Genomic DNA, 21,710 nt, shown 5'->3' on the forward strand with positions numbered 1-21,710 from the left:
TTGTAAATAACAGGTTTATTGGTAGAAAAAAAAAATTAATGGTATATAGGCATATAGCCAAAAGGTTCCACTATGCTTGTTTTGTTGGCCATTCATCATCTTGTGATGAATATTAAGTGAAGACCAAACCAACAGGATAGAAGAGAACCACAAAACCCAATGACTTTGCATTGTTCCAACATATACATCTTTCCTTGAACACACAAACATGAACCAACAACAAAAGCTGCATTTTACTTATAACAAAACCAATTACAACACATCCGGGTACATCCCTTCTTGCTGTCAAAATTAACCTTTTTACAAGTGACAATGAAGCAAAACAAAGAATGTGCCTAAACAATAGACATCCTAGACTCCCAAAAAAAAAAAAAAAAAAACCTCGTTGCTTTCCTGAGGGCTAACCTTCCAGAAGGGAAAAGATGCAGAATGTAATATAGGAATGTCCAACTTTCACAGATATCCAAGTAATCTGAAGGTTCAGAGGGGCTAACAAATGCCCAGGAAAAACAATTCATGTGTACCTGTTAAATGAAGTCTAACTGGCATCAATTGTTGCGGGAGGATTACGCCCTTTGAATCCTCCTCTTAAGCAATGAAAAGACGATGTCTCCGGCCAACTATTTTTTTTTTTTTTCCTTTTCCCTTGTCCGTTTGGATGACTTAATCATCATTTTACACTAAACCTGCAGTAAATGATACCATCATGCAGTTTCCTCCAAGTTGCAAAAATGGTGGGGATTGGCATTTCTTGTTTCCAGTTTGTGAAACAATACTATTCCTTAGAAGTTGTTTGGCCAGTTAAGTTGAGAATACTGTGGTTGTTGATAGACAGTAGCTGTCGGTCCCACCATATCAACGGGACCAGCCATGGCTTGAGACTGCTGCAGGAGTGGGTGAAGAAGAGCAGGGTTAGTAACTGGAGGTACTGGATGATAAATACCGGCAATGGGTCCATGCCCAGGCTGTGTGGGTGTAAACGCCATGTGACTCTGAGGAAGACTGTAAAAAGGACTAGCCTGCAAGCTAGATACATCTCGACCAGGTGCAGTAATCCAGACACCAGACCCCTCATTCTGCAAGGATCAAACCGCCTTGATAATTAATCAGCAATATAAAACAATTCACGTGACAATTGAAAATCAGTTTTCTTATCAGTTGGCCCTTCACAAAAATGCTCTGTGAGCAATTGATATTTAAAATTTCAATTAGAACAGATTCTACACAAACTTCAACCAACACAGTCAAAATGCTCTTTCGATCATGTAAAAGCCCCATAACGCAACATCAGCAATTAGTCGATGGCTAGTTTTGCCCAATCTTTCTTTTCATTTCTTTTTTCCAGACAATAATGGCTTGCATCAGCAAGGGATAGCAATTTGAACCCTAAAAATGTTATGTGCCACCTAATGACATTTAAAAAATAAATGAACCTGTTTTCAGTACAAAGGGGATATCATACTGGCCATACAAACCATAGACCTATTACCGACTTGACATTTTCAAAGTTCATAATAACAAAAACAAAATATTGATATTGCTACTAGAGATTGTGTTTGGTTGGGTGAAAATCATAGGGGCTAGTACAGTCAGGAGGAGGATTTTCCTTGCTGAGTAGTAGAGGTCTGAGGTTTCAGTCCAACATTGGACTTCCTAGCATACCAAACACCAGGATCAGTACAAAAAATACTCACACAAATGGAAGAAAATGCTCATTCCTCTTCTCCTCTCCCTTCCCGAATGACCCTACCCTTCCATGAACTAAAGGCGGGGTAAATGACACGGCTCCGAAAGGAAAAACATACATGGTAAATAGAAAAGAAGGTATGTTCATAGAAATTCTAATGTAACTTAAACCAACCTGTTGCGCGCTGTCATAAACACTACTCTCCTTCAATTGAGATGAAGAAAGATCTTCATTAGATGTTGGATTCCCTGCTGTTGCTGCGGAAGGAGGATTATAATTAGCTGTCGATGAACCAAATGGTCCATAGCTACCAGGAAGTCCAACATGAGTTGAATTTGGCACATTAGCTCCCTGCTTATATTGTGAAAGTGAATACTTGGCAGCTGCTGCTGGAGGTGGATAAACACTGCCAGCCAGGGGTTGCTGAGGAAATGCACCATTGCTCAGAAATTGATGCATCACTGGTGGTGGAACAAAAAATGGTGAAAAATAGTGACCATAAGGAAAATAATTTGGCAGGTAGTGGGTAAGGTGCACCCCAGATGGTTGTCGGTATACTGCAAGAGGGGGTTGAGGTACAGCTATAGAACTTTGATGAAGCCCAGCAGTTTGAGTCACAAGTGATGCAGCAGCTGCTGTAGTTAAGACCAGAGGGTTGGCGCCCTGTAATCAATTTAAATATACTTAAGTCAGCATATGTATGCTAATCCATCATTGAGCAGAAAAGGTTACATAGTCAACCAATAAGCATAAACACAAGGTTGAAATTTCACATGCTCCGGCCTAGGGTTTGAACAATGTAATATTGTGCAAAAATAGGATCAGAAGTGTATTTAAAACACAAATTTGCTACTCAAAAAATGCATTTTCTTTGTGCTTCCACTGATCTAAAATCCCAGCTCTGCCAACACTGTTTTTCATGAACTGATAAAATAAGTATTTATCCTCTTTTCAGGAAAATAACATTCTCTCTAGGAGTTGAAGACAACTTTTTTCCTTTTTACTCCATCCAGTTCTCCCCCTTTAATTTCCCAGACAAAAAAAAAAAAGAATAAAGATAAGCAAAAGTTCTGATAATTGTCAGACCTCTTGATTAGATTGCGTAGTTTGTGTGGATATATTTGCAACATTTCCATTGTACTTGGCCTGAACACCTGCTGAATGGAAGGGTGAAATGCGGCCATCACCATCCCCACTAGACCGACAGAATTGAGGATAGTAGCTTTTTGGATCAAATGGTTGTGGAACCTAGACAGATAAGTTAATAGATTTATAGATTTGGTGCTTGTTTGGCCCGAGTAGATAAAAGGTAAAAGGATATATTTTAAAAAGAGCATATAAAAGAACATTTCAGAATATATTTCTTGTAATTATTTAGAATCAATGTGTCTAATTTTGGAATATAATATAATTTCATTAACAGGTTTGTGTCTCTCCACAAAAGAGCTTTTCAAATTAGCTTCAAATTGAGGCTTCCCACAAAAAAGGAGGCAAATAGCCTTTCTTCTACTTGAAAGAGCACTTTGTGAAAAACATTGTTTGGTCCAGCTTATTGCCTCTTGGAGTAACTTTGTGGAAAACAATGTTTGTCCTAGCAAAGAACTATTTTCAACCCCAGGTGCTCTCCACATGCCATTGGCAAATGTGGGGAGCCATATACAGTTCATTTCAATGAGGAACAATTTTAATAGTACAAGTCAGGAAAGCAATCAGCCAATCAGGTATTCTCTAAAGCTAAGGATTATAATCAAAAGACCAGGTCGACATTTTAAAGTAAATTTATGTAAATGGAGCCACATAAGTATATAACTGTAGAAAACTGATGTTTCAGACCAGAAAAAATGCAGAAAACTGATGTTCAGAACTGAAAGAAAAGTTTCTGATTTATATTTCTGATCTATACAAAGATTACAAGATGTTTCTACTCTCTACTCTCTATTATTTCAGATATACACACTAATATATATACACACAAGAGACATAATAAAACTACACTGCTCTAGGTAGACACTACACTGCACTGCTCAAGAAGTCTGCCCAAGAAGTCAAAGATGTGGACTGCCCAAGGCAGATATATTTAATATTTCAACACTCCCCCTCAAGCTGAGTTGTATATATTATACAAACCCAGCTTGGAATTGAATTCTTCAAATCTTGTCCTAGGTAGAGCCTTTGTGAATATGTCAGCAATTTGTTTCTTTGTATGAATGTAGTTGAGTTCAATGGTTCTTGAATTCATCTTCTCATAAATGAAATGCCTGTCTATTTCAACATGCTTTGTTCTATCGTGATGAACTGGGTTCTTAGCAATGCTGATGGCAGCTTGACTATCACTGTGCATTTTGAAGGATCTAGGAACCTCAATTTTCAATTCATTCAACAACCTTTTAATCCACATCCCTTCACATATACCTAATGCCAGTGCACGATATTCTGATTCAGCACTGCTCCGAGAGACCACTGACTGTTTTTTGCTACGCCAAGTGACCAGATTTCCCCATACATAGGTACAGTAACCACTAACTGATCGCCTATCAGTCAACTCTCCAGCCCAACTAGAATCCGTGTAGACTTCTAGGTCTCGATTGTCATGTTTTCTGAAGTGTAACCCAAGACCTGGTGTCATTTTGAGGTACCTTAGAATACGATAAACTGCTTCCAAATGCTCCTCATTGGGGTTGTGCATATGTTGACTTACAATACTAACAGGGAAAGCAATATCTGGCCTAGTATGGGAGAGATAAATTAGTTTTCCCACTAATCTTTGATAACTCCCCCTCTCCACTGGAGTTGGTTCCCCACTCCGGTTTGTCTTTAAGTTAGGATCCATTGGAGTATCTGCTGGCTTACTCCCAAGCATTCCAGTCTCATTTAGAAGATCTAAGATATACTTCCTTTGAGATACAACAATCCCTTCTTTAGATCGAGCTACCTCCATTCCAAGAAAGTATTTGAGGGGTCCTAAGTCTTTGATCTCAAATTCTGATGCAAGAAATCTCTTGAGATTTGAAATCTCACTTGAATCATCTCCAGTTAGGATTATGTCATCCACATAGACAATAAGAATCGCTAATTTTCCTGTTGAAGAGAATTTCACAAACAAGGTATGATCAGCTTGGCACTGGGTGTATCCAATTTTTACAATTGACTTTGCAAACCTATCAAACCATGCCCGAGGTGATTGTTTCAAGCCATAGAGAGCCTTTTTTAGTTTGCATACCAATCTTCCGCTAGAGTTCTTCTCAAAACCTGGTGGAATTTCCATATAGACTTCTTCTTCCAATTCTCCATTTAAGAATGCATTTTTTACATCCAATTGATATAAAGGCCAATCACAATTTACAGCAAGTGATAACAAAACTCTTACTGTATTGAGTTTGGCAACAGGCGCAAAGGTCTCCTGATAGTCAACACCATATGATTGAGTGAACCCCTTAGCAACCAACCGAGCCTTGAATCTATTGATGCTCCCATTTGGATTGTACTTGATAGTGAAAATCCACTTACATCCAACTGCATGTTTTCCTTGAGGTAAGTCAACAAGAACCCATGTGCCATTTTTCTCAAGAGCATTGATTTCCTCATCGATAGCAACCTTCCATTTGGGATCTCTTAGTGCCTCATAGATGTTTGTGGGAATCTGGACAAGATCAAGAGAAGAGACAAAAGCTCGATACATAGGAGTTAATTTCCCATAGGCAACATACCTTTCTATAGGATGACTAGTGCATGTTCTAGTACCCTTTCGATGAGCAATAGGCAAATCAATATTATCAATGGTAGTAGGTACAAACGCATTGGACATAGGGTCCTTACCTTCATGATTTTCAAGGTCAAGTGAGCTCGGATGTGTGCTTGAACAGTCCTTGCTTTGTATGTTGGCCTCTATATTTTCAAATTTTCTCCTTCTATAAACACGAAGTTCTTTGTTTCTTTCTTCAAGTGGTGCTTGAGGAGGTGAATTTGGTAGCGTGTTTTCTGAGGATGGGTGGTTGATTAGAGGTGAAGGTGGGTTGATTGTAGGGAGAGAGGATGGTGGTTGACAGACCATGTTTTCTGGAGTCGCATCTGATTGAAAAGGCAAAGGAAAACCAGATGATGGAGGTGATAAATTTGGTTGTGTTAGAGTGGTTTGATGCTGGTATGATGGGACATTAGGGAAAAAAGAGGTAGCCTGGTTGTCCTGAAGTGTTTCCCAGAGTTGGTATTCCCTCGAATTCTCCCCCTGAATACCAGATTTGGGAAAGAATGATTGGTGTTCAAAAAAGGTGACATCCAGAGTATGATAAACTCTTTTTGTGGATGGGGAGTAACATTTGTACCCCTTTCGAGTACTAGAGTACCCAATGAAGATGCATTTGTGTGATTTGGGGTCAAGTTTTGTTCTTTTGTGATCATAGATATGGACAAACGCAGTACAACCAAAGATTTTAAGTGGCAATTCTGAAGAAAAAACTGAGTGATGAGGGAATGCTTGTAGGAACAGAGTTCGTGGTGTTTTGAACTTTAAAACACGACTAGGCATACGGTTTATGAGATAAGTGGCAGTAAGAACAGCTTCCCCCCAAAAATGTTTAGGCACATGATTTGAAAACATGATGGATCGAGATACTTCAAGGAGGTGCCTATTTTTTCTTTCAGCCACCCCATTTTGTTGAGGGGTGTCGACACAGGAACTAATATGGACAATTCCTTGATCTAACAAGTATGAACCAAGAATTGAGTTGAAATATTCTTTCCCATTATCAGTTTTCAAGACTTGAACTTTTTGTTTGAACTGATTTTGAATCATGGAATGAAAAACTTTAAAGATTGATGCAGTTTCAGATTTTTCTTTCATGAGGAATGTCCATGTGAGTCTAGTGTGGTCATCAATAAAGGATACAAACCATCTAGAACCATTAACATTTTTCACCCTTGAAGGTCCCCAAATGTCACTATGAATTAATGAAAATGGTTGAGAAGGTTTGTAAGGGTTACTTGGATAAATGCTTCGAGTATGTTTTGCGAGTTGACATACTTCGCAATGAAAAAGGTTGGGCTTTTTACTGGTAAATAAACTAGGAAACAATTTTTCAAGATAAATAAAATTTGGATGTCCAAGACGAAAATGCCACAACATGACTAGACTCTCATTGGAAACAGAAACAGAAACAGAATTGAAACCAGAATTGAAAGCATAACCTGACTTGGGAACTTGTTTATTTTCATGAGTGTTTTTGAGAATATAGAGACCACCACAAACTTCAGCACTGCCAATCACCTTCCCTGAGCCCACAACCTGAAATTCACAATGATTAGGATAGAATTTAGTCACACAATTCATGTCCCTAGTGAGTTTGCTGATGGAGAGTAGGTTGCAGTTTAGTTTAGGAACAAAGAGAACGGATGAAAGGAGAAGTTCATTAGTTAGTCTGACTGATCCTGTTCCTATCACACTGGAGAGGGATCCATCAGCAATTCTGACCGTGGTGGGATAAATACACAGTTTGAATGTATGGAAAACCTTTAGATCACCTGACATATGGTCTGATGCCCCAGAATCCACAATCCAAGGACTTGTGTTGTTGGAATTTGCAGCAAATGCATGAGAGGTGTTACCTTGATGACTTATCATACTACCATGTGCTTTGGCTGAAGGTGGAATTGGTTGTTTTGCAGCAGATAGCTGCCCAAATATCTTCTGCAGTGCCTCAAGTTGAATTTTTGAGCACGGACCGACTTCATTGGGTGATGCTTCAGATGTTGTAGCCACATTGAGGGCTTGAGGAAGGTTGGGATGATTTGTGACAGCCGAGTGAGAAGGATGTGATGAATTGGATGAATAATCCAAAGGTAAAGAATCTGCTGGAAGGATTTCATCAAGTTTAGACATAGCTGCTGCAGATTTTTTTTTTTTTGGTGAGGGATGACAAAACAAAAAATCTGCTGTAGAGATTTGGTGAAGGATGATTATCAGAACTGGAATGGATTTAGGACTGATATTCTGGGTAGAAATGGAGATTTTCTGGGATATCAGAACTGAAATTGATTTAGGACTAATATTCTGGGCAGAAATGGAGATTTTCTGCTGCAGAAATGGAGACTTGCAGAGCAGAAAATGAGGTTTTCAGAGCAGAAAATGGAGATTTTTCAAGACTTTCAGGTTTCAGAACTTGAGCTCTGATACCATGTAGAAAACTGATGTTTCAGACCAGAAAAAATGCAGAAAACTGATGTTCAGAACTGAAAGAAAAGTTTCTGATTTATATTTCTGATCTATACAAAGATTACAAGATGTTTCTACTCTCTACTCTCTATTATTTCAGATATACACACTAATATATATACACACAAGAGACATAATAAAACTACACTGCTCTAGGTAGACACTACACTGCACTGCTCAAGAAGTCTGCCCAAGAAGTCAAAGATGTGGACTGCCCAAGGCAGATATATTTAATATTTCAACAATAACCAGAGAACATATCGTGAAGACCAGAGAAAGGAGACTTACAACAACATTTGGAAGCTGTGGAATGTCACAAGCCTGAGATTCAGAGTTTTCAAGAGGTCCAAGCTGACTGCCTAGTATTGGTGGCATGATGCCACTGTGGTTAGGGGATGTCTGTACAATGGAATATTGATGATCACCATGCACATTCTCTTGTTTTGATTCGTTGGATTCTACAATAGAGGAAGAAAGCTCATCCCCCTTGGCCTTGGATAATAGATTCTCCTGCCCCTCTGAAGATGATGATGGTGGAGGATCAGGATAATCTGCCATATCTGCTATTGCCAATGCACTTCCATCACTGCAAACAATCATGAAATCCACTCATTGAAAAATGCTAGGAAAGATGAGAATATAGCTGGATGTTAAAAAGAAAATATATGATAATGAGGATAAAGAATTTCAAGCTCACATAAGCTGAGCTTGTTCCCTTTGCTTCCTGAGCCCAAGTAGACAAAGATATTACAAGATATAAATAAATAAAAATCTTTAATTCTTTATCACACTTCCACAGTTCCAATCAAGATCTTGTTTGGCGTTGGAAACCAAGAGAAGAATAAGGAGCAATTTCCAATTGACTTTCCATACCCTTTCTAACTTCCACTAGCCATTAAAAAATAAATAAAGTGGTAGAAGTAAAATATACTGAGTAGTTCACATCGATCAGTATCTCCACTTCTAATTTTAGGATACCAATCTCTTTTTGTCCCACTGGTGTTCTGGATACAAATATAAGTGATGCAGAGTATTTATAAACAAGAATTTGAAAATCATAGGAATTGTATTTTACTAAGGTGCAGAGAGAGAGACCTTGGAAGTTGTTCCTTTGCAGTTTCTTCAATAGCATCAGAAGTTTCAGAAAGAGATGGATTCTTATCATTCTTGGTTCCACTGTTTGAGGTTGTGTTTAAGCCATGTATAGCATCAAAGCTTCCAAAACAAAATCCAAGTTTTTCAGCTTCAGGTACATGAAGGTGATTTGGGATGATAACATGTTGAACATCCAAAATGTGAGACTCCTCAAACTTCTTTTGAAGGTCAAAACCAGCTTCTTCTGCACCCAGAGCAACAGGTATAGGCTGAACTTCAGCATTGGGTTCAACTGAAACTGTAGGCACTTCAGATGAAACAGCTGTAACATACACCAGATCAGGATTTGCACTCGTAGCTTTTGGTTTCCACTCTTTAACAGTGCCAGCTATTACAAAACACACAAAAACCAAGCTAATACATTAAGTGCTTAACTATATTCACATGAGACAAATAAATAATACTCCGTATTAATTAATACTTACTGTACCGCATAGTGTAACTCCTAACTTATACTCCATATTCATTCATTTTCATATGACATATTGTAGATTAATAAGTACGGAGTAGCAAGGGTAGCAAACTTTCTATTTTGGATTTTAAGTCATTTAACAGTCTTCATAATAATATTTCAAAAAAACAGTCTTCATAATAAAGCAACAACACTTGAGAAGGGACACTGCCACACTGGACATCTTAAATTAAAACCTCACCCCAGATAAGCAATACCCTTATCATATTCCAAACTATATTCAAGAGAAGAAGCAACCTACATCGAACAAATAGGTAAACAAAAAATAATCTGTTTATATAGCATAAGAAATAAAAAGACAAAACTAAGATAAGTCCATACACCAATGTCCAAATTGAAAGACTAAAGCACACTACTTCTGACAAATAAGTGATAAAATGGTTTATACCGGCTGCATCCTTTGCAATAGACTAGTTTGGTAAGCAATGCTCAGCATAAAAACTAGGCCCGTGATTATCACACCAAGCAAAAGCAGCAGAATTCAACCAAGAATATCATGGACTCATGGCATAAAAATACTGTATATTTAGAATGTCAAAGCTGTATACCTTTTTGTGGCCCGGTTACCAGTAACCGATTGTTGTAATTTGATGAAAGCCTACCAACAGAACAACCATCTAGAGTTGAAACAGGCTGTGAGGATTCTATAGGCAAATCCTCTCCAGGTCCCTGGGACTTGTTAGGCATTTTTCCTTGCACATCTGAGCTCCCAACCTCAGAAGTGGCTGTTTTAATAATTGACAGAAACAAGGATTATAATATATTTACAATGTAAGGAAAATATATCTTCATAAGATCAGAACATTAACAATGCACTTCAATTTATTGATGAAAGCCTTTACCAGAAGTCACTTCGTTATCATTGGAGTTGGAAGGTAAGTGTTCATCAGGAGCATGCCGGTTTCCTACTTCATGTTGAATTGCACCCATACCATCAGGCTGTGCACCTTGTGATGGGAATGGCACTGGATCGGAAGCAGAGAAATTAACTCCTGATGAAGGAAATGAGGCATTGGTAGCAGTAGAGTTACTGGGATTCTGCATTTGCTGGCCATGCATATCGCTGGTCACTTCTTCAACTTTGGGGCTTTTCTTTGCATCAATAAGATGCTCTGGTTGCCCCTCCAACTTACCAGCAACAGCACCTGTAGTTGGTGCATAAGCTACACCACTAGGTTCATTAGGTGAAGCTATTGACAAGCTGAAGAAGGAAATTGGTAATAACAATGACAAAATTAGTGCATCAATAAGAAACATTGGAAGGTGATGAACAGTTTATCCAGAATATATGCAACCCTAGAAGCACAGTCTAACAGTTCAAGGAACATGGATACAAGATCAATTAATTATAAACAAAATAGCAAGGTGCACATCTGTACCACCTTGTATTATTATTCTCTGTCTGAGAACTAGGGATGGAGGTTGGGCTAATGCTCTTCTCCAAAATTTGGCTGATTCCATTTACCTTACCAGAAATTAACTTCCTTCCACCACCGGCATCTAAAAATGTGAGCACAAATAAATATAATCAGGTTCACAGTTAAGCAGGGCTCATCTAGGTATCTAAATCAAGCTAAGGTTCTTCCAGAGATACATTATCATATTGTGTCATCAAGAATCTAGATTACTATCAGAGTAACAATAATCAGAAAAAGGAATGCAAGTGTCTAAAACCATTGAAGCCATCTCATAGTTTACAAAAGAGAAAATTTCAGTTTTTGTCCCCTGACTAGTATACATGAATCACATTTGGTCCTTAACTATTAAAATTTTTTAAGATTTTTTAAGTAGGTGCATGACTATGTAATTTGTATCACATTTGATCCTATCGTCCAATTTCCCACCCAACTATTGCCGGATTCCAGAAGGAGCACTATATTTGATTCTTCCGGAAGGAACACTACATTTGCTTCTTCCGGAAGGAGCATTTCCGGCAATAGTTGGCCGGGAAATTGGACAGCAGGACCAAATCCAAATGTGATACAAATTACATAGTCATGCACCTAATTAGAAAATTTTAATAGTCAAGGACCAAATGTGATTCATGTATAATAGTCAAAGAACCAAAAGTGAAATTTATTCTTTACAAAATTATAAGAAACAATAATGCAATGTAGCTTGTTGACTTCAAAAAGAGGTGATTATAGTAAGCACAGAGTGTGCTCATTTTTAACCCTTGGTTTGATGTTAAAAACTATAGTTAAAGGAAATCTCAATGATGTGCATTACAAAGGGGAAGATAATAACGGTATGATCATGAAAAAGCAAATCTTCCAAAAAATATATATATCATGAGAATGTGTACCAAAAGATCTTGAGATTTCCATATTGCTTTTTGGAAATCGTTTAGAGAAAATATCAAAGAAAGGAGTTCTAGAATGGAGGTTTACCATGAGATGCATAACAAGATGAATAGTTTCCAAAGCCACCTTTATTCCCCTGCCCCTGTGTGCCTGCTTTCCAATTAAGCTCTCCAGACTTATTGTTCACATTCTGAAAAGAAAAATATCTAAGTCCTTTGCAATGGAAGAAAAAGAGGGAAAATATGAGAGAAGTAAGATCAAAGTAAAAATTGAAGGCAATGAAACCATTAAAGTAAGGTGAAGTCTCATTATTCACCTCAAACCAAAGCATGTCAACCACTAAATAGCATAGGGATTATGAAAGCATACCAAACTGCTAATCTGCAACTCATGCAAGTTAAGACACCATATAGTTATGGACTTACAGGGGAAAAAATGAAGTGTTTTGTTTCTATAACTGATTCTACCTACAGATTGTTAGTGTGTCATGTATTCAAAGGTTACAATACATGCAATAAGGATCATGAAAACGTGGCTACTTAATTACATCAATACATTGCACAAACAATTTTTTTTTCAAAAAAAGCCTACATGAGTTTCATCCTGCTTTCAGAAATTTACTGATAAATATATTTGCTGTTGCTATATGCTCATAGGGTCTCTCAGTGACATTTGGATAATAAAGCTAAATACCTCTTTTCTCCGATCACGTTTCCTTTTTACTTCATGAAAGGTATCTGCAACAGAAAAAATAAAAATTTATTTTGCAAGGAGAAAGAAGGCAATTAATGAAGGAAAATCATAAAAGAAAAGAATATCCTTTATGCTATGGGGTTTGGGAAAATTGTCCAACAAATTCATGGAATTCACTACAAAAATAACTAGCAACTCATGCAAAAATGCTATGCTTCGCAAAAAGAAGGGAAAAACAAGTTCTTCAATTGAACCAAACATAATGTTCAGAGAATTCCAGAAAGCTAAACTAATATGAATTATTCTCAAAATGTCAAAAGTAAAAAAGCTTCCTTTTTCACCTGGAATCACAAAATGGTGAACACACTCTTAGCATACATTGACACCAAGCTATTTCCTTTCACTGTCTTCCCCTCACCCCACCCCACCCCACTTCCAAACACTGGTGAAACTACCTAATGCAGTTCAAAAACATGCGTATACTCCCTAAAACCAGATAAAAATTAAGAAATCACAATATATATATATATATATATATATATATATATATATATATGGAAAGAAATCTAACAGAAAATTGAACGTGGCAAGTAATCAAACTGTATAGTGCATACAGATCAAATAAAAAAAAGGTGAAGAGAAAACCAAACTACGTCACTCAGTAAACTGGAGAAAAAAAAGCAGTATACGTATACACATGACGCAAACACAGAGAAAATGGGACCCACCCTGAAAGATGAGCTTCTGGGTAGTCTCATTAGGATCCATGGAGCATTCTTTGAGCATCGCATATATCTCCTCCTCGCTGTGATTCCCGGTGATCTCCTTTATCTGCTGGATCGTCTTCCACACACTGCTCGGAATTGAACCCTTGCATACCTCTGCTCCTCCAGCAACCCCACTATTGCTGTCGCTGCTGCTCATCTTCAGCATACCCCGCAATCTGTGTATATACTAGCTATTTATCTGTGTATGGATCTATATTGTATATATGTATCTATATAGAAAGAGAGAGAGATAGAGAGAGAAAAGAGAATATATATGTATCTGGCGATTAAGAAGGGGCAGAGGGAAAAGGGTTTTGAATATTCTGATCTCAAATTGTTTTTATTTAGCTCTAAAATTTTGCAGGAGCTAGGAGCTGAGTAAGGCTTATTTGATTTTTTTTTTAAGGTAAACGTAGCTATTTCATTAATTTATAACATAAAACGTTTACATCAACGATCAATGAAATGGTAAATCATTCCTTACAGTCAAACATAGGAACAACTTTTCTAACTATGCTATAGAAAACTTGAATCGCAGATGTTTCATAACTATGAAGCTATGTTCCTTCAGGAAACTTAAAGCTTCGTCAAAGATCTGGTCTTCGTCATCATTCTTTTTTGCTCGTCCAGGATAAGATCAACACTTGCCGAAACCAAACTAAACGATTTATGCTAATGAAAATAAAAAGCTCGTGAAAGTAACGAGAGGAAAAATGCTCGTGAAAGTAACGAGAGGAAAACACAATAATAGAAAAAATAAAAAGTGCGTAAAGTCAAAGTAGAGTTGGGAGTTCAAGACTACCAACACAAGCCCCAATACCTACCTACTATTATTTTATTCAAGGGAAAGAAAACGGAAGAAGAAGATCTGTGGCGGTGGTCGGAGGCAGACGGAGCTGCGACGGTGGTCGAGGCAAAAGAAGAGCGAGAGCAAACGTAGGCGGACGAAGGAAACGAGAGAAACGTAAAAGTGACCAAAACCGCCGGCTCAAAGCTCCATTAGAGCTCCGCCCGGAGGCCGGCGGTGGAAGCCGAAGTTGAGTAGCAGAGAAAGGCGCTTGATTTTAGAGAGAAAAGGGAGACAGCATTACGGTTTCTGATTGCATCAAGGCTTATTTGATTTGAACCATGTAAACATTTTATATTATATATATAGCATGGATGTAAATTGGATTCTCCTAATACCAAGTTGACAAAAAATTATAATGCTGCCTCCCTTTTCTCTCTAAAACAAAAAGCTTTTCTCTGCTGCTCAACTTCGGCTTCCACCGCCGGCCTCCGGCCGGAGCTCTAATGGAACTTTGAGCCGGCGGTTTTGGTCACCTTCTACGTTTACTCTCGCTCTTCTTCCGCCTCGACCACCGTTGCAGCTCCGTCCGCCTCCGACCACCGCCACAAATCTTCTTCTTCCGTTTTCTTTCCCTTTAATAAAATAATAGTAGGTAGGTATTGGGATTTGTGTTGGTAGTCTTGAACTCCCAACCCTACTTTGGCTTTACCACTTTTTATTTTCTCTATTATTGTGTTTTCCTCTCGTTACTTTCACGGGCTTTTTCCTCTCGTTACTTTCACGAGCTTTTCATTATCATTAGCATAAATCGTTTAGTTTGGTTTCGACAAGTGTTGATCTTATCCTAGGGCGAGCAAAAAAGAATGATGATGAAGACCCAGATCTTTGATGAAGCTTTAAGGCTCCTTGAAGGAACATAGCTTCCTAGTTATGAAACAGTCTGCGATTCAAGTTTTCTATAGCATAATTAGAAAAGTTGTTTCTATGTCTGACTGTAAGGAATGGTTTACCATTTCATTGATCGTTGATGTAAACGTTTTATGTTATGAATTAATGGAATAGCTACGTTTACCTTCAAAATAAAAAATTAAAAAAATTATAATAATTATCTATTTTATACTTTCTCAATACATTTCAACTCAAAAAATTAATATGGCCTCACCACCAAAATTCAATCCATATACCATAACATTAAATACAATGCAAGTTTACAACAAGCAATAATATGACAATGCTCTTGTAAGGAATTACTCATTTGGGACCCCAATCATAGATTCAAACTCTCACATTGTCGCTTTCAATCATGACCTATAGATTCAAACTCTCACATTGTCGCCAATCATGACCTATAGATTCAAACTCTCACATTGTCGCTTTCAATCATGACCTTTAAGTCATGCGACAAATCAGCGATAGATCAACTATGATCCAAGAACATATATTTCATTGCATTTCTTTTGTAATATTTTATGTGTATGATTCTATTAATGAGTTTTGAAGTTATTCTAAATTCAATTTTTTATAGCATTAATTTTAGTATTAATATATAAAATTTATATATTTAGAAATTACACTAATTTCAAGGATTGTGATGTAGTAGATAACTAGATATTAGTGAGGTTGGGTTATAAAAAAAAAAGATATTAGTGAGATTGGGGTGGGGGTAGAAATTTGACTCATCATTGGGTCATGGACTCATGGGTTTTACATGTAAAACAAAACATGAAAATCTGTGGGCTGAATACGGTGGGTATGCATAAATCATAATGCATGGCTTTCAATCCGCAACTTCCCTATGTGGTACTCTTCTGTCACTGAAAATGAATGCAGAATAAGAATAGGAGATCACAATCAAATCCTTTCCTAGCCAAGATTACAAAATATTATGCCAGCAGTACTTGCACCATTAAATCAAATTGTCATTATTAAGATTCAGGAGACTCTTTAGGAATGATCGTTTAGCCCTTCATCTACAACTATTTTTGCATTCCCGGCTAAAAAAAAACAAGCTCTCCTCTTGTAGCAAAAGTGTTTTTGAGTTACCGCTCCTATTTATTTTCTCCGAATTTTGATTTTGAGAGCCCATTGCACCTTTCCATCGGGCAAAGGGATGGACCTTGGTAGGCGAAGTGGCACTTCAAATTCACCCAGAGAGGATAGAGGAGAAGGTAAGTGCAAATTCTCAGGTTCAATGCTCACAGAAAGCTGTCTTGCAACCTGAACATGACAAATAAGTTTAACAATTTTTCTTAACAAAACACAATTAGAATTACTGTCGTATGAAACAGCCAAACAGGACAATACCAATATGTGATAAACGCATTTGATACAATATCCAAGAGCAAGTATGCAGAAACACATTTGTTCAGTAGAATACCGGTGCCATGAAAATATTACCAACTATATTACAGTTAAGCAGCTAATCCAATTCAAGTCACTATGAGATTACGTTAGTAGTTGACTAGTTGCGTATTGTATTAATGTCAGCTTCAATACCATGTGCATGGAACAGCTATTCATATAAAAGAGAATAGTGTGCAAAAGGAAGTCACAGTGCACTTAAACTATCAGAAGACCTCTTCTGCATAGGCATTGAATATTTGAATGGATAGAGTTGTGAACCAACATGTAAGTATAAACCAAATGTAGCAAAAGGAGGAGAGATTAGGATGAGTATATATGTCACTAAAAAATTGTGCAGAATTAAGAGCAGCAACCTCGGGAAATTCAGTTATAGTTGTTTTTGGGTTCTATTTACATGTAAAACAGTTGGTGAAGAAAAATTAGAGGGTTCTGGATTTTTTTTCTCCCTTCAATGCAGATCTCATTCCTAACAAATAACAATTACCAATTGATTTGAAGATTATGGTTTTCCCTGAATACTTTTCCTAATTCTTTTTCTGCAGTACAAAAGCAATCAACTTTTCCCAGTTACATCCAATAAAACATTCAGCTATACCTACCAAACACTAGGTATTAATCACAGAAGCAAAAACATAAGAATAGATGGATACACAAAGACAGAAGATAAACATCGCATACGCTTTCTCAGTAAAAAAAAGGCTAAAGGAAAAAGGAAAACAGAAGGGTAAAACATCCATGCCAAGAAATCTTACCTCATCTACAATTTCTTCTTTTGTTACAGGTTCTCGTATCTCATTGTCAACCTTGATGAATTTTCTGAGAACCTATAAGTGAAGCAGGTTAGATAGGGAAGGAAAGTTTAGGAAAACAAGTGGTCCATAGTTGATTCTCATTGCCCTTAGAACTTCTAAGATGATACATGAACTTTATCCGCAGATCATTTATCTTTTACCCCTCCCCAGAAGAGTAAATTGCGAAAAAAAAAGTATAATAGAAAGCATCCACAAAGGAAAAACTTTCAAGGTAGAGACTAAAAGCTTTTGGCTGGGGATACTCACCACTTTAGTTCTATCAAGGCGATTGGCTGCTGCCTGGTATTCTTTCATCCTATCTTCCTTGGTCTGTGGAACCACTTTAACCTCTTCATCTTCTTTTGGTTGGTAAATCTGGCCAAATGAGTGATATACTACAATGATTAATATTACGCACACCACATACAAGGGCAATATTGGCACTAAATGAAAGGAAAAGTATTGGAGAAATAAATTATTATTCTGTGTTAATGGAAAAAGAAGATAGATCCATTCCATATGACTAATGTTTCCGCTAGGGAATCATGTGGCTGCACCGATGCACTCACATGTATAAGCTTGTGGCTGAAAGGTAAAGGTTTCATTCTTTAGAAATATAAGCATATGGAAGATGTATTTGATCACAATAGGTAAATAGTCTCCACTGAAACAAGAGATAAAGTGGTAATTTCATTTTCAGATATGAGAAATTGAAGTCATTAATACACATATACGCACTAAAACTTAAATAAGGACACAACAACGTTATTCTATTAGCCTGCAATATCGGTTCCACATAGGTTTACAGGCAAACTGGACAAAATTTACAAAAGATTTGAAATTTAACACGAGATTTTCTTTAATCATAAACAAATGACACAGAATTTCCCCCTCTTTTTCTATTGGAACATTTAGGAGAGTGGACCTGTGTTCTCAGTATGCCTTTGAAGAATTTCCCTAGTTTATATCAGAAATGCCAAACATATAAGAGGAAATTGCACAACTGTATAGAAAAGTAAAGGAAATATTCATTTTGAGGGTTCAAAAACCTTGCGCTGATCTTCGAGGAGATGCCGATACTTATCAATGCTAGGGACAGCAAGCAACTTTGGCATCAGATGGTTCCGAAAGAAACCCGGTGCAACCTTCACAGTATCGCCGACCTTTCCAAGCTTGCTAACGCTCTAATACATAACGAAACTAATAATCAATTAAAATTGGTTTAAAATGCGTGCAGGACTTCTGGATTTTCTCAAAATCAATCAAATAAATTGGCTAAAATAGCAAAAACCAACTCACACTAGTGAGAATGACTTCCACTTTTCTGTAGCGGACGCCTTGAACGGCGTAGAAGAGCGGGTGGTGGAGCACTCCATCAGACGCAGTCTTCAGTTGGCGGCGGACGGCATTTCTACCGATTTGTGCATAGGCCATTATTTTAGGCTGTGAAATTGATAACAGAATCGTAAGAGAACAGCGTACAGCACTGCTGCCTTACGCCCTTGCCTGCCTGTGCAATGTAATGATCTGCCGCCGGTGTGTGGTGGCGATGGGTGAGTCCGGCGGACTCCGGGCGACTGACTGCTAAGTGGCGAGGGCTGAATTGCTGACTACAGCTTATGTGAGTCGCATTGGCGATGAATTAGTTGATACACCGATTAGAATTTAGGTTTGATATACCGATTAGGTTTTGTTTTTTTTTTAAAGAAAGATTAGGATTTTGGGATTTAGGTTTTAGGCAAGTTATTTGTACGTAGGATCACAATGCAATATAGATCCGAGTTCAAAATACACAATTTCTATATTAAATATTCATAATTTACATATTAAATGTTCATAATAATGGACTCGAACCTATATTGCAAAGTCAATTCGATTTCAAAATACACCATTTATACACTAAATGTTTACAATTTATATATTGAATGTTCATAATTTATATACTGAAACGTCGCAATTTGAATTGTGAACCTTCCGTATATAAATTGATAATGATTTATCTTGCAATGTGAATTCGGATCTATGGTATAACTAATGTAGGTTTTGGGCTTTGGGTTTGGATTTTGGAATGTGTAATGGGCTACAGGAAGTTATGGTAAGCATGGTTGACCAATATGTTATGGACCAGAGTTCACCTTGTAAGGTGGACCCATGTCCATGTCTATAATTTAAAAATTATATGTTTATAATTTTAGAATTTTATGTTCACAATTTTAGAATTTTATGTTCACAATTTTATAACTCTATATTCACAATTTTAAATCTCGATATACAAAATTACATTGCTCAATATTCACAATTTTTTAACTATATATTCACAATTTTGTTATATAGATTCAAAAATTGTGTTATACTATTCAATATAGAGTTCTGAAATTGTAAACATTCAATATGTAATTTGTGATGGATCCACATTGCAATATGGACTCACATCCATTGTATAACTATTGTCATACCATTGACTTGTAACTACATCGTTTGACTATATGTCTACAAGTTGTTTATTGATATTCTTAATTTGAAGGATCAATTATAAGGAATATGAGTTTTTCTTTCAATAATACTAACTCTATTATAATTTTAGAGAGTCAGATGTCATTAAGCTACAAGCTACTTGACTGGGTTAATTTATTTATTTATATCATTATACTTTTTTATCAGTTACGCTATTAACTAATATTTACACATAGCGTGCATTTAAAATTTAAATTAAAAAAAAAAAAGTAAAGTCTCCAGAATTATATTTAGAATTAATAATCTTAGATAAATATTTTTATTAAATTGAATGTCTTATTACAATGTTGATATTCCAAGGTTCATTGATTATTACAATGGGAAGATTCTCGGATATACTTGACACATTTGATAGAAAATATGGGGTAGGTTCACACGTACATGATAGGCAAATATATTTCTAATGAGTATGAATTATTAATTAAATATCCTATTGTCAAATGTCAAGTGGTATAATTATGACTTTTTCATGTAAGAGGTCACAAGTTCGATCTTCAGTGGGGGTGTTGGATTTTTGATATCGCTCTTCTTAATCTAATATAATTGCTCTTATTATGTAAATAGTGTATTTTTCTTTAAAATTGTTTAACTCCTTATATCTTTGAAGATAAAACGTAGCTATTCCATTAATTCATAACATAAAACGTTTACATCAATGATCAATGAAATGGTAAACCATTCCTTACAGTCAGACATAGAAACAACTTTTCTAACTATGCTATAGAAAACTTGAATCACAGACTGTTTCATAACTATGAAGCTATGTTCCTTCAGGAAAATTAAAGCTTCATCGAAAATTTGGGTCTTCGTCATCATTCTTTTTTGCTCGCCCAGGATAAGATCAACACTTGTCGAAACCAAACTAAACGATTTATGCTAATAAAAATGAAAAGCTCGTGAAAGTAACGAGAGGAAAAATGCTCGTGAAACTAACGAGAGGAAAACACAATAATAGAGAAAATAAAAAGTGGGTAAAGTCAAAGTAGGGTTGGGAGTTCAAGACTACCAACACAAACCCCAATACCTACCTACTATTATTTTATTCAAAGGGAGAGAAAACGGAAGAAGAAGATTGTGGCGGTGATCGGAGGCGGACGGAGCTGCGACGGTGGTCGGGATGGAAGAAGAGCGAGAGCTAACATAGAAGGTGACCAAAACCGCCGGCTCAAAGCTCCATTAGAGCTCCGCCCGGAGGCCGGCAGTGGAAGCCGAAGTTGAGCAGCAGAAAAAGGCGTTTGGTTTTAGAGATAAAAGAGATGTAGCATTAGGGTTTTACACTGTTTAACTCCTTATATAATTTAACTTTTATTTAAATTGTACAATCATTTACTCCATGTATTACCCATCTCACTAAGTTAGTTATCTCATGAAAATTTAGTGATGAATTAAATTATTTGCAAAGCTAAATAATTTTTTTTTTAGACAATGTTTGCAAAGGGGCTCTTTTATCAGCTAGGTTTAGAATAAATCTTCATAATTAAGGATTCTCAAAACTCTTTATAATTGCTTTCTATCTACTAATTTATTAATGAAATTTTAAATTTAAATAAATTATATTTCGATATATCCAACCATTGTTTTGTTTTGAGAAAGGCAAATATCATTTTGTAAACCAATATTAGCAAATATATTCAACTGATTAAGATGCTCACTTATCCAATAACTAACAATTAATATATCATATAAATATACATAACATTTGACATCTGGAATTATAGCAGATATGTCATCACATTACATAGTAGTTGGGAAAAAAATACTTATTTAACATTGTTGATTCATTCAAAAGTACTAAACGAATTGACAAACAAATTTAGTTAGTATACATGAAATTTATACGTGACTTGGTCATAATATATTAAACTCCTTTGGCGTCTCTTCTAAAATAATCAAAGGAGTTTGAATTACAAATAACTAAATAAATAAAAATTATGGCCAAATTACTAGTACTAGTAAAATATGTTGC

General features: G+C 36.5%; 2 protein-coding genes across 4 annotated transcripts; both read right to left on the reverse strand.

The window, feature by feature from the left end:
• Positions 1 to 209: 209 nt before the first annotated feature.
• LOC116006619 (GBF-interacting protein 1-like) lies at positions 210 to 13,641 on the reverse strand. Of its 3 annotated transcripts, XM_031247062.1 has the most exons (11): positions 13,247 to 13,641; positions 12,519 to 12,562; positions 11,913 to 12,015; positions 10,905 to 11,022; positions 10,365 to 10,723; positions 10,071 to 10,247; positions 8,991 to 9,378; positions 8,184 to 8,481; positions 2,774 to 2,935; positions 1,862 to 2,350; positions 210 to 1,076 (listed from the first exon to the last, which is right to left on the reverse strand). In XM_031247062.1, exons 1-11 carry the CDS (start codon positions 13,449 to 13,451, stop codon positions 783 to 785), a joined length of 2,637 nt encoding a protein of 878 aa, XP_031102922.1. In that variant the 5' UTR covers positions 13,452 to 13,641; the 3' UTR covers positions 210 to 782. The 3 variants fall into 3 exon arrangements, with proteins under 3 accessions (XP_031102922.1, XP_031102930.1, XP_031102939.1); XM_031247070.1 differs by lacking the exon at positions 2,774 to 2,935; XM_031247079.1 differs by lacking the exons at positions 12,519 to 12,562; positions 13,247 to 13,641 and having other exon boundaries at positions 10,365 to 10,685.
• Positions 13,642 to 15,850: 2,209 nt separating this feature from the next.
• On the reverse strand, positions 15,851 to 18,902 carry LOC116009675 (50S ribosomal protein L9). Its single transcript, XM_031248795.1, has 5 exons — positions 18,530 to 18,902; positions 18,280 to 18,414; positions 17,498 to 17,605; positions 17,192 to 17,263; positions 15,851 to 16,292 (listed from the first exon to the last, which is right to left on the reverse strand). The coding sequence occupies exons 1-5, from the start codon at positions 18,662 to 18,664 to the stop codon at positions 16,128 to 16,130; spliced, it is 615 nt and encodes a 204-aa protein (XP_031104655.1). The 5' UTR covers positions 18,665 to 18,902; the 3' UTR covers positions 15,851 to 16,127.
• Positions 18,903 to 21,710: the final 2,808 nt, after the last annotated feature.

This window comes from Ipomoea triloba, chromosome 2 (genome assembly GCF_003576645.1).
Source record: "Ipomoea triloba cultivar NCNSP0323 chromosome 2, ASM357664v1".
Taxonomy (NCBI): domain Eukaryota; kingdom Viridiplantae; phylum Streptophyta; class Magnoliopsida; order Solanales; family Convolvulaceae; genus Ipomoea; species Ipomoea triloba.

Excerpts from the sequence above, each read along its gene's own strand:
- LOC116006619 (XM_031247062.1), bottom strand. The coding sequence starts at position 13,451 with ATGCTGAAGATGAGCAGCAGCGACAGCAATAGTGGGGTTGCTGGAGGA. Across the intron at positions 12,563-13,246 it reads CCAGAAGCTCATCTTTCAGG|ATACCTTTCATGAAGTAAAA; the intron begins GTGGGTCCCATT and ends TTTCTGTTGCAG. Across the intron at positions 1,077-1,861 it reads TTTATGACAGCGCGCAACAG|AATGAGGGGTCTGGTGTCTG; the intron begins GTTGGTTTAAGT and ends TGATCCTTGCAG.
- LOC116009675 (XM_031248795.1), bottom strand. The coding sequence starts at position 18,664 with ATGGCCTATGCACAAATCGGTAGAAATGCCGTCCGCCGCCAACTGAAG. Across the intron at positions 18,415-18,529 it reads TGGAAGTCATTCTCACTAGT|AGCGTTAGCAAGCTTGGAAA; the intron begins GTGAGTTGGTTT and ends GTTATGTATTAG. Across the intron at positions 16,293-17,191 it reads AAGAAGAAATTGTAGATGAG|GTTGCAAGACAGCTTTCTGT; the intron begins GTAAGATTTCTT and ends TGTCATGTTCAG.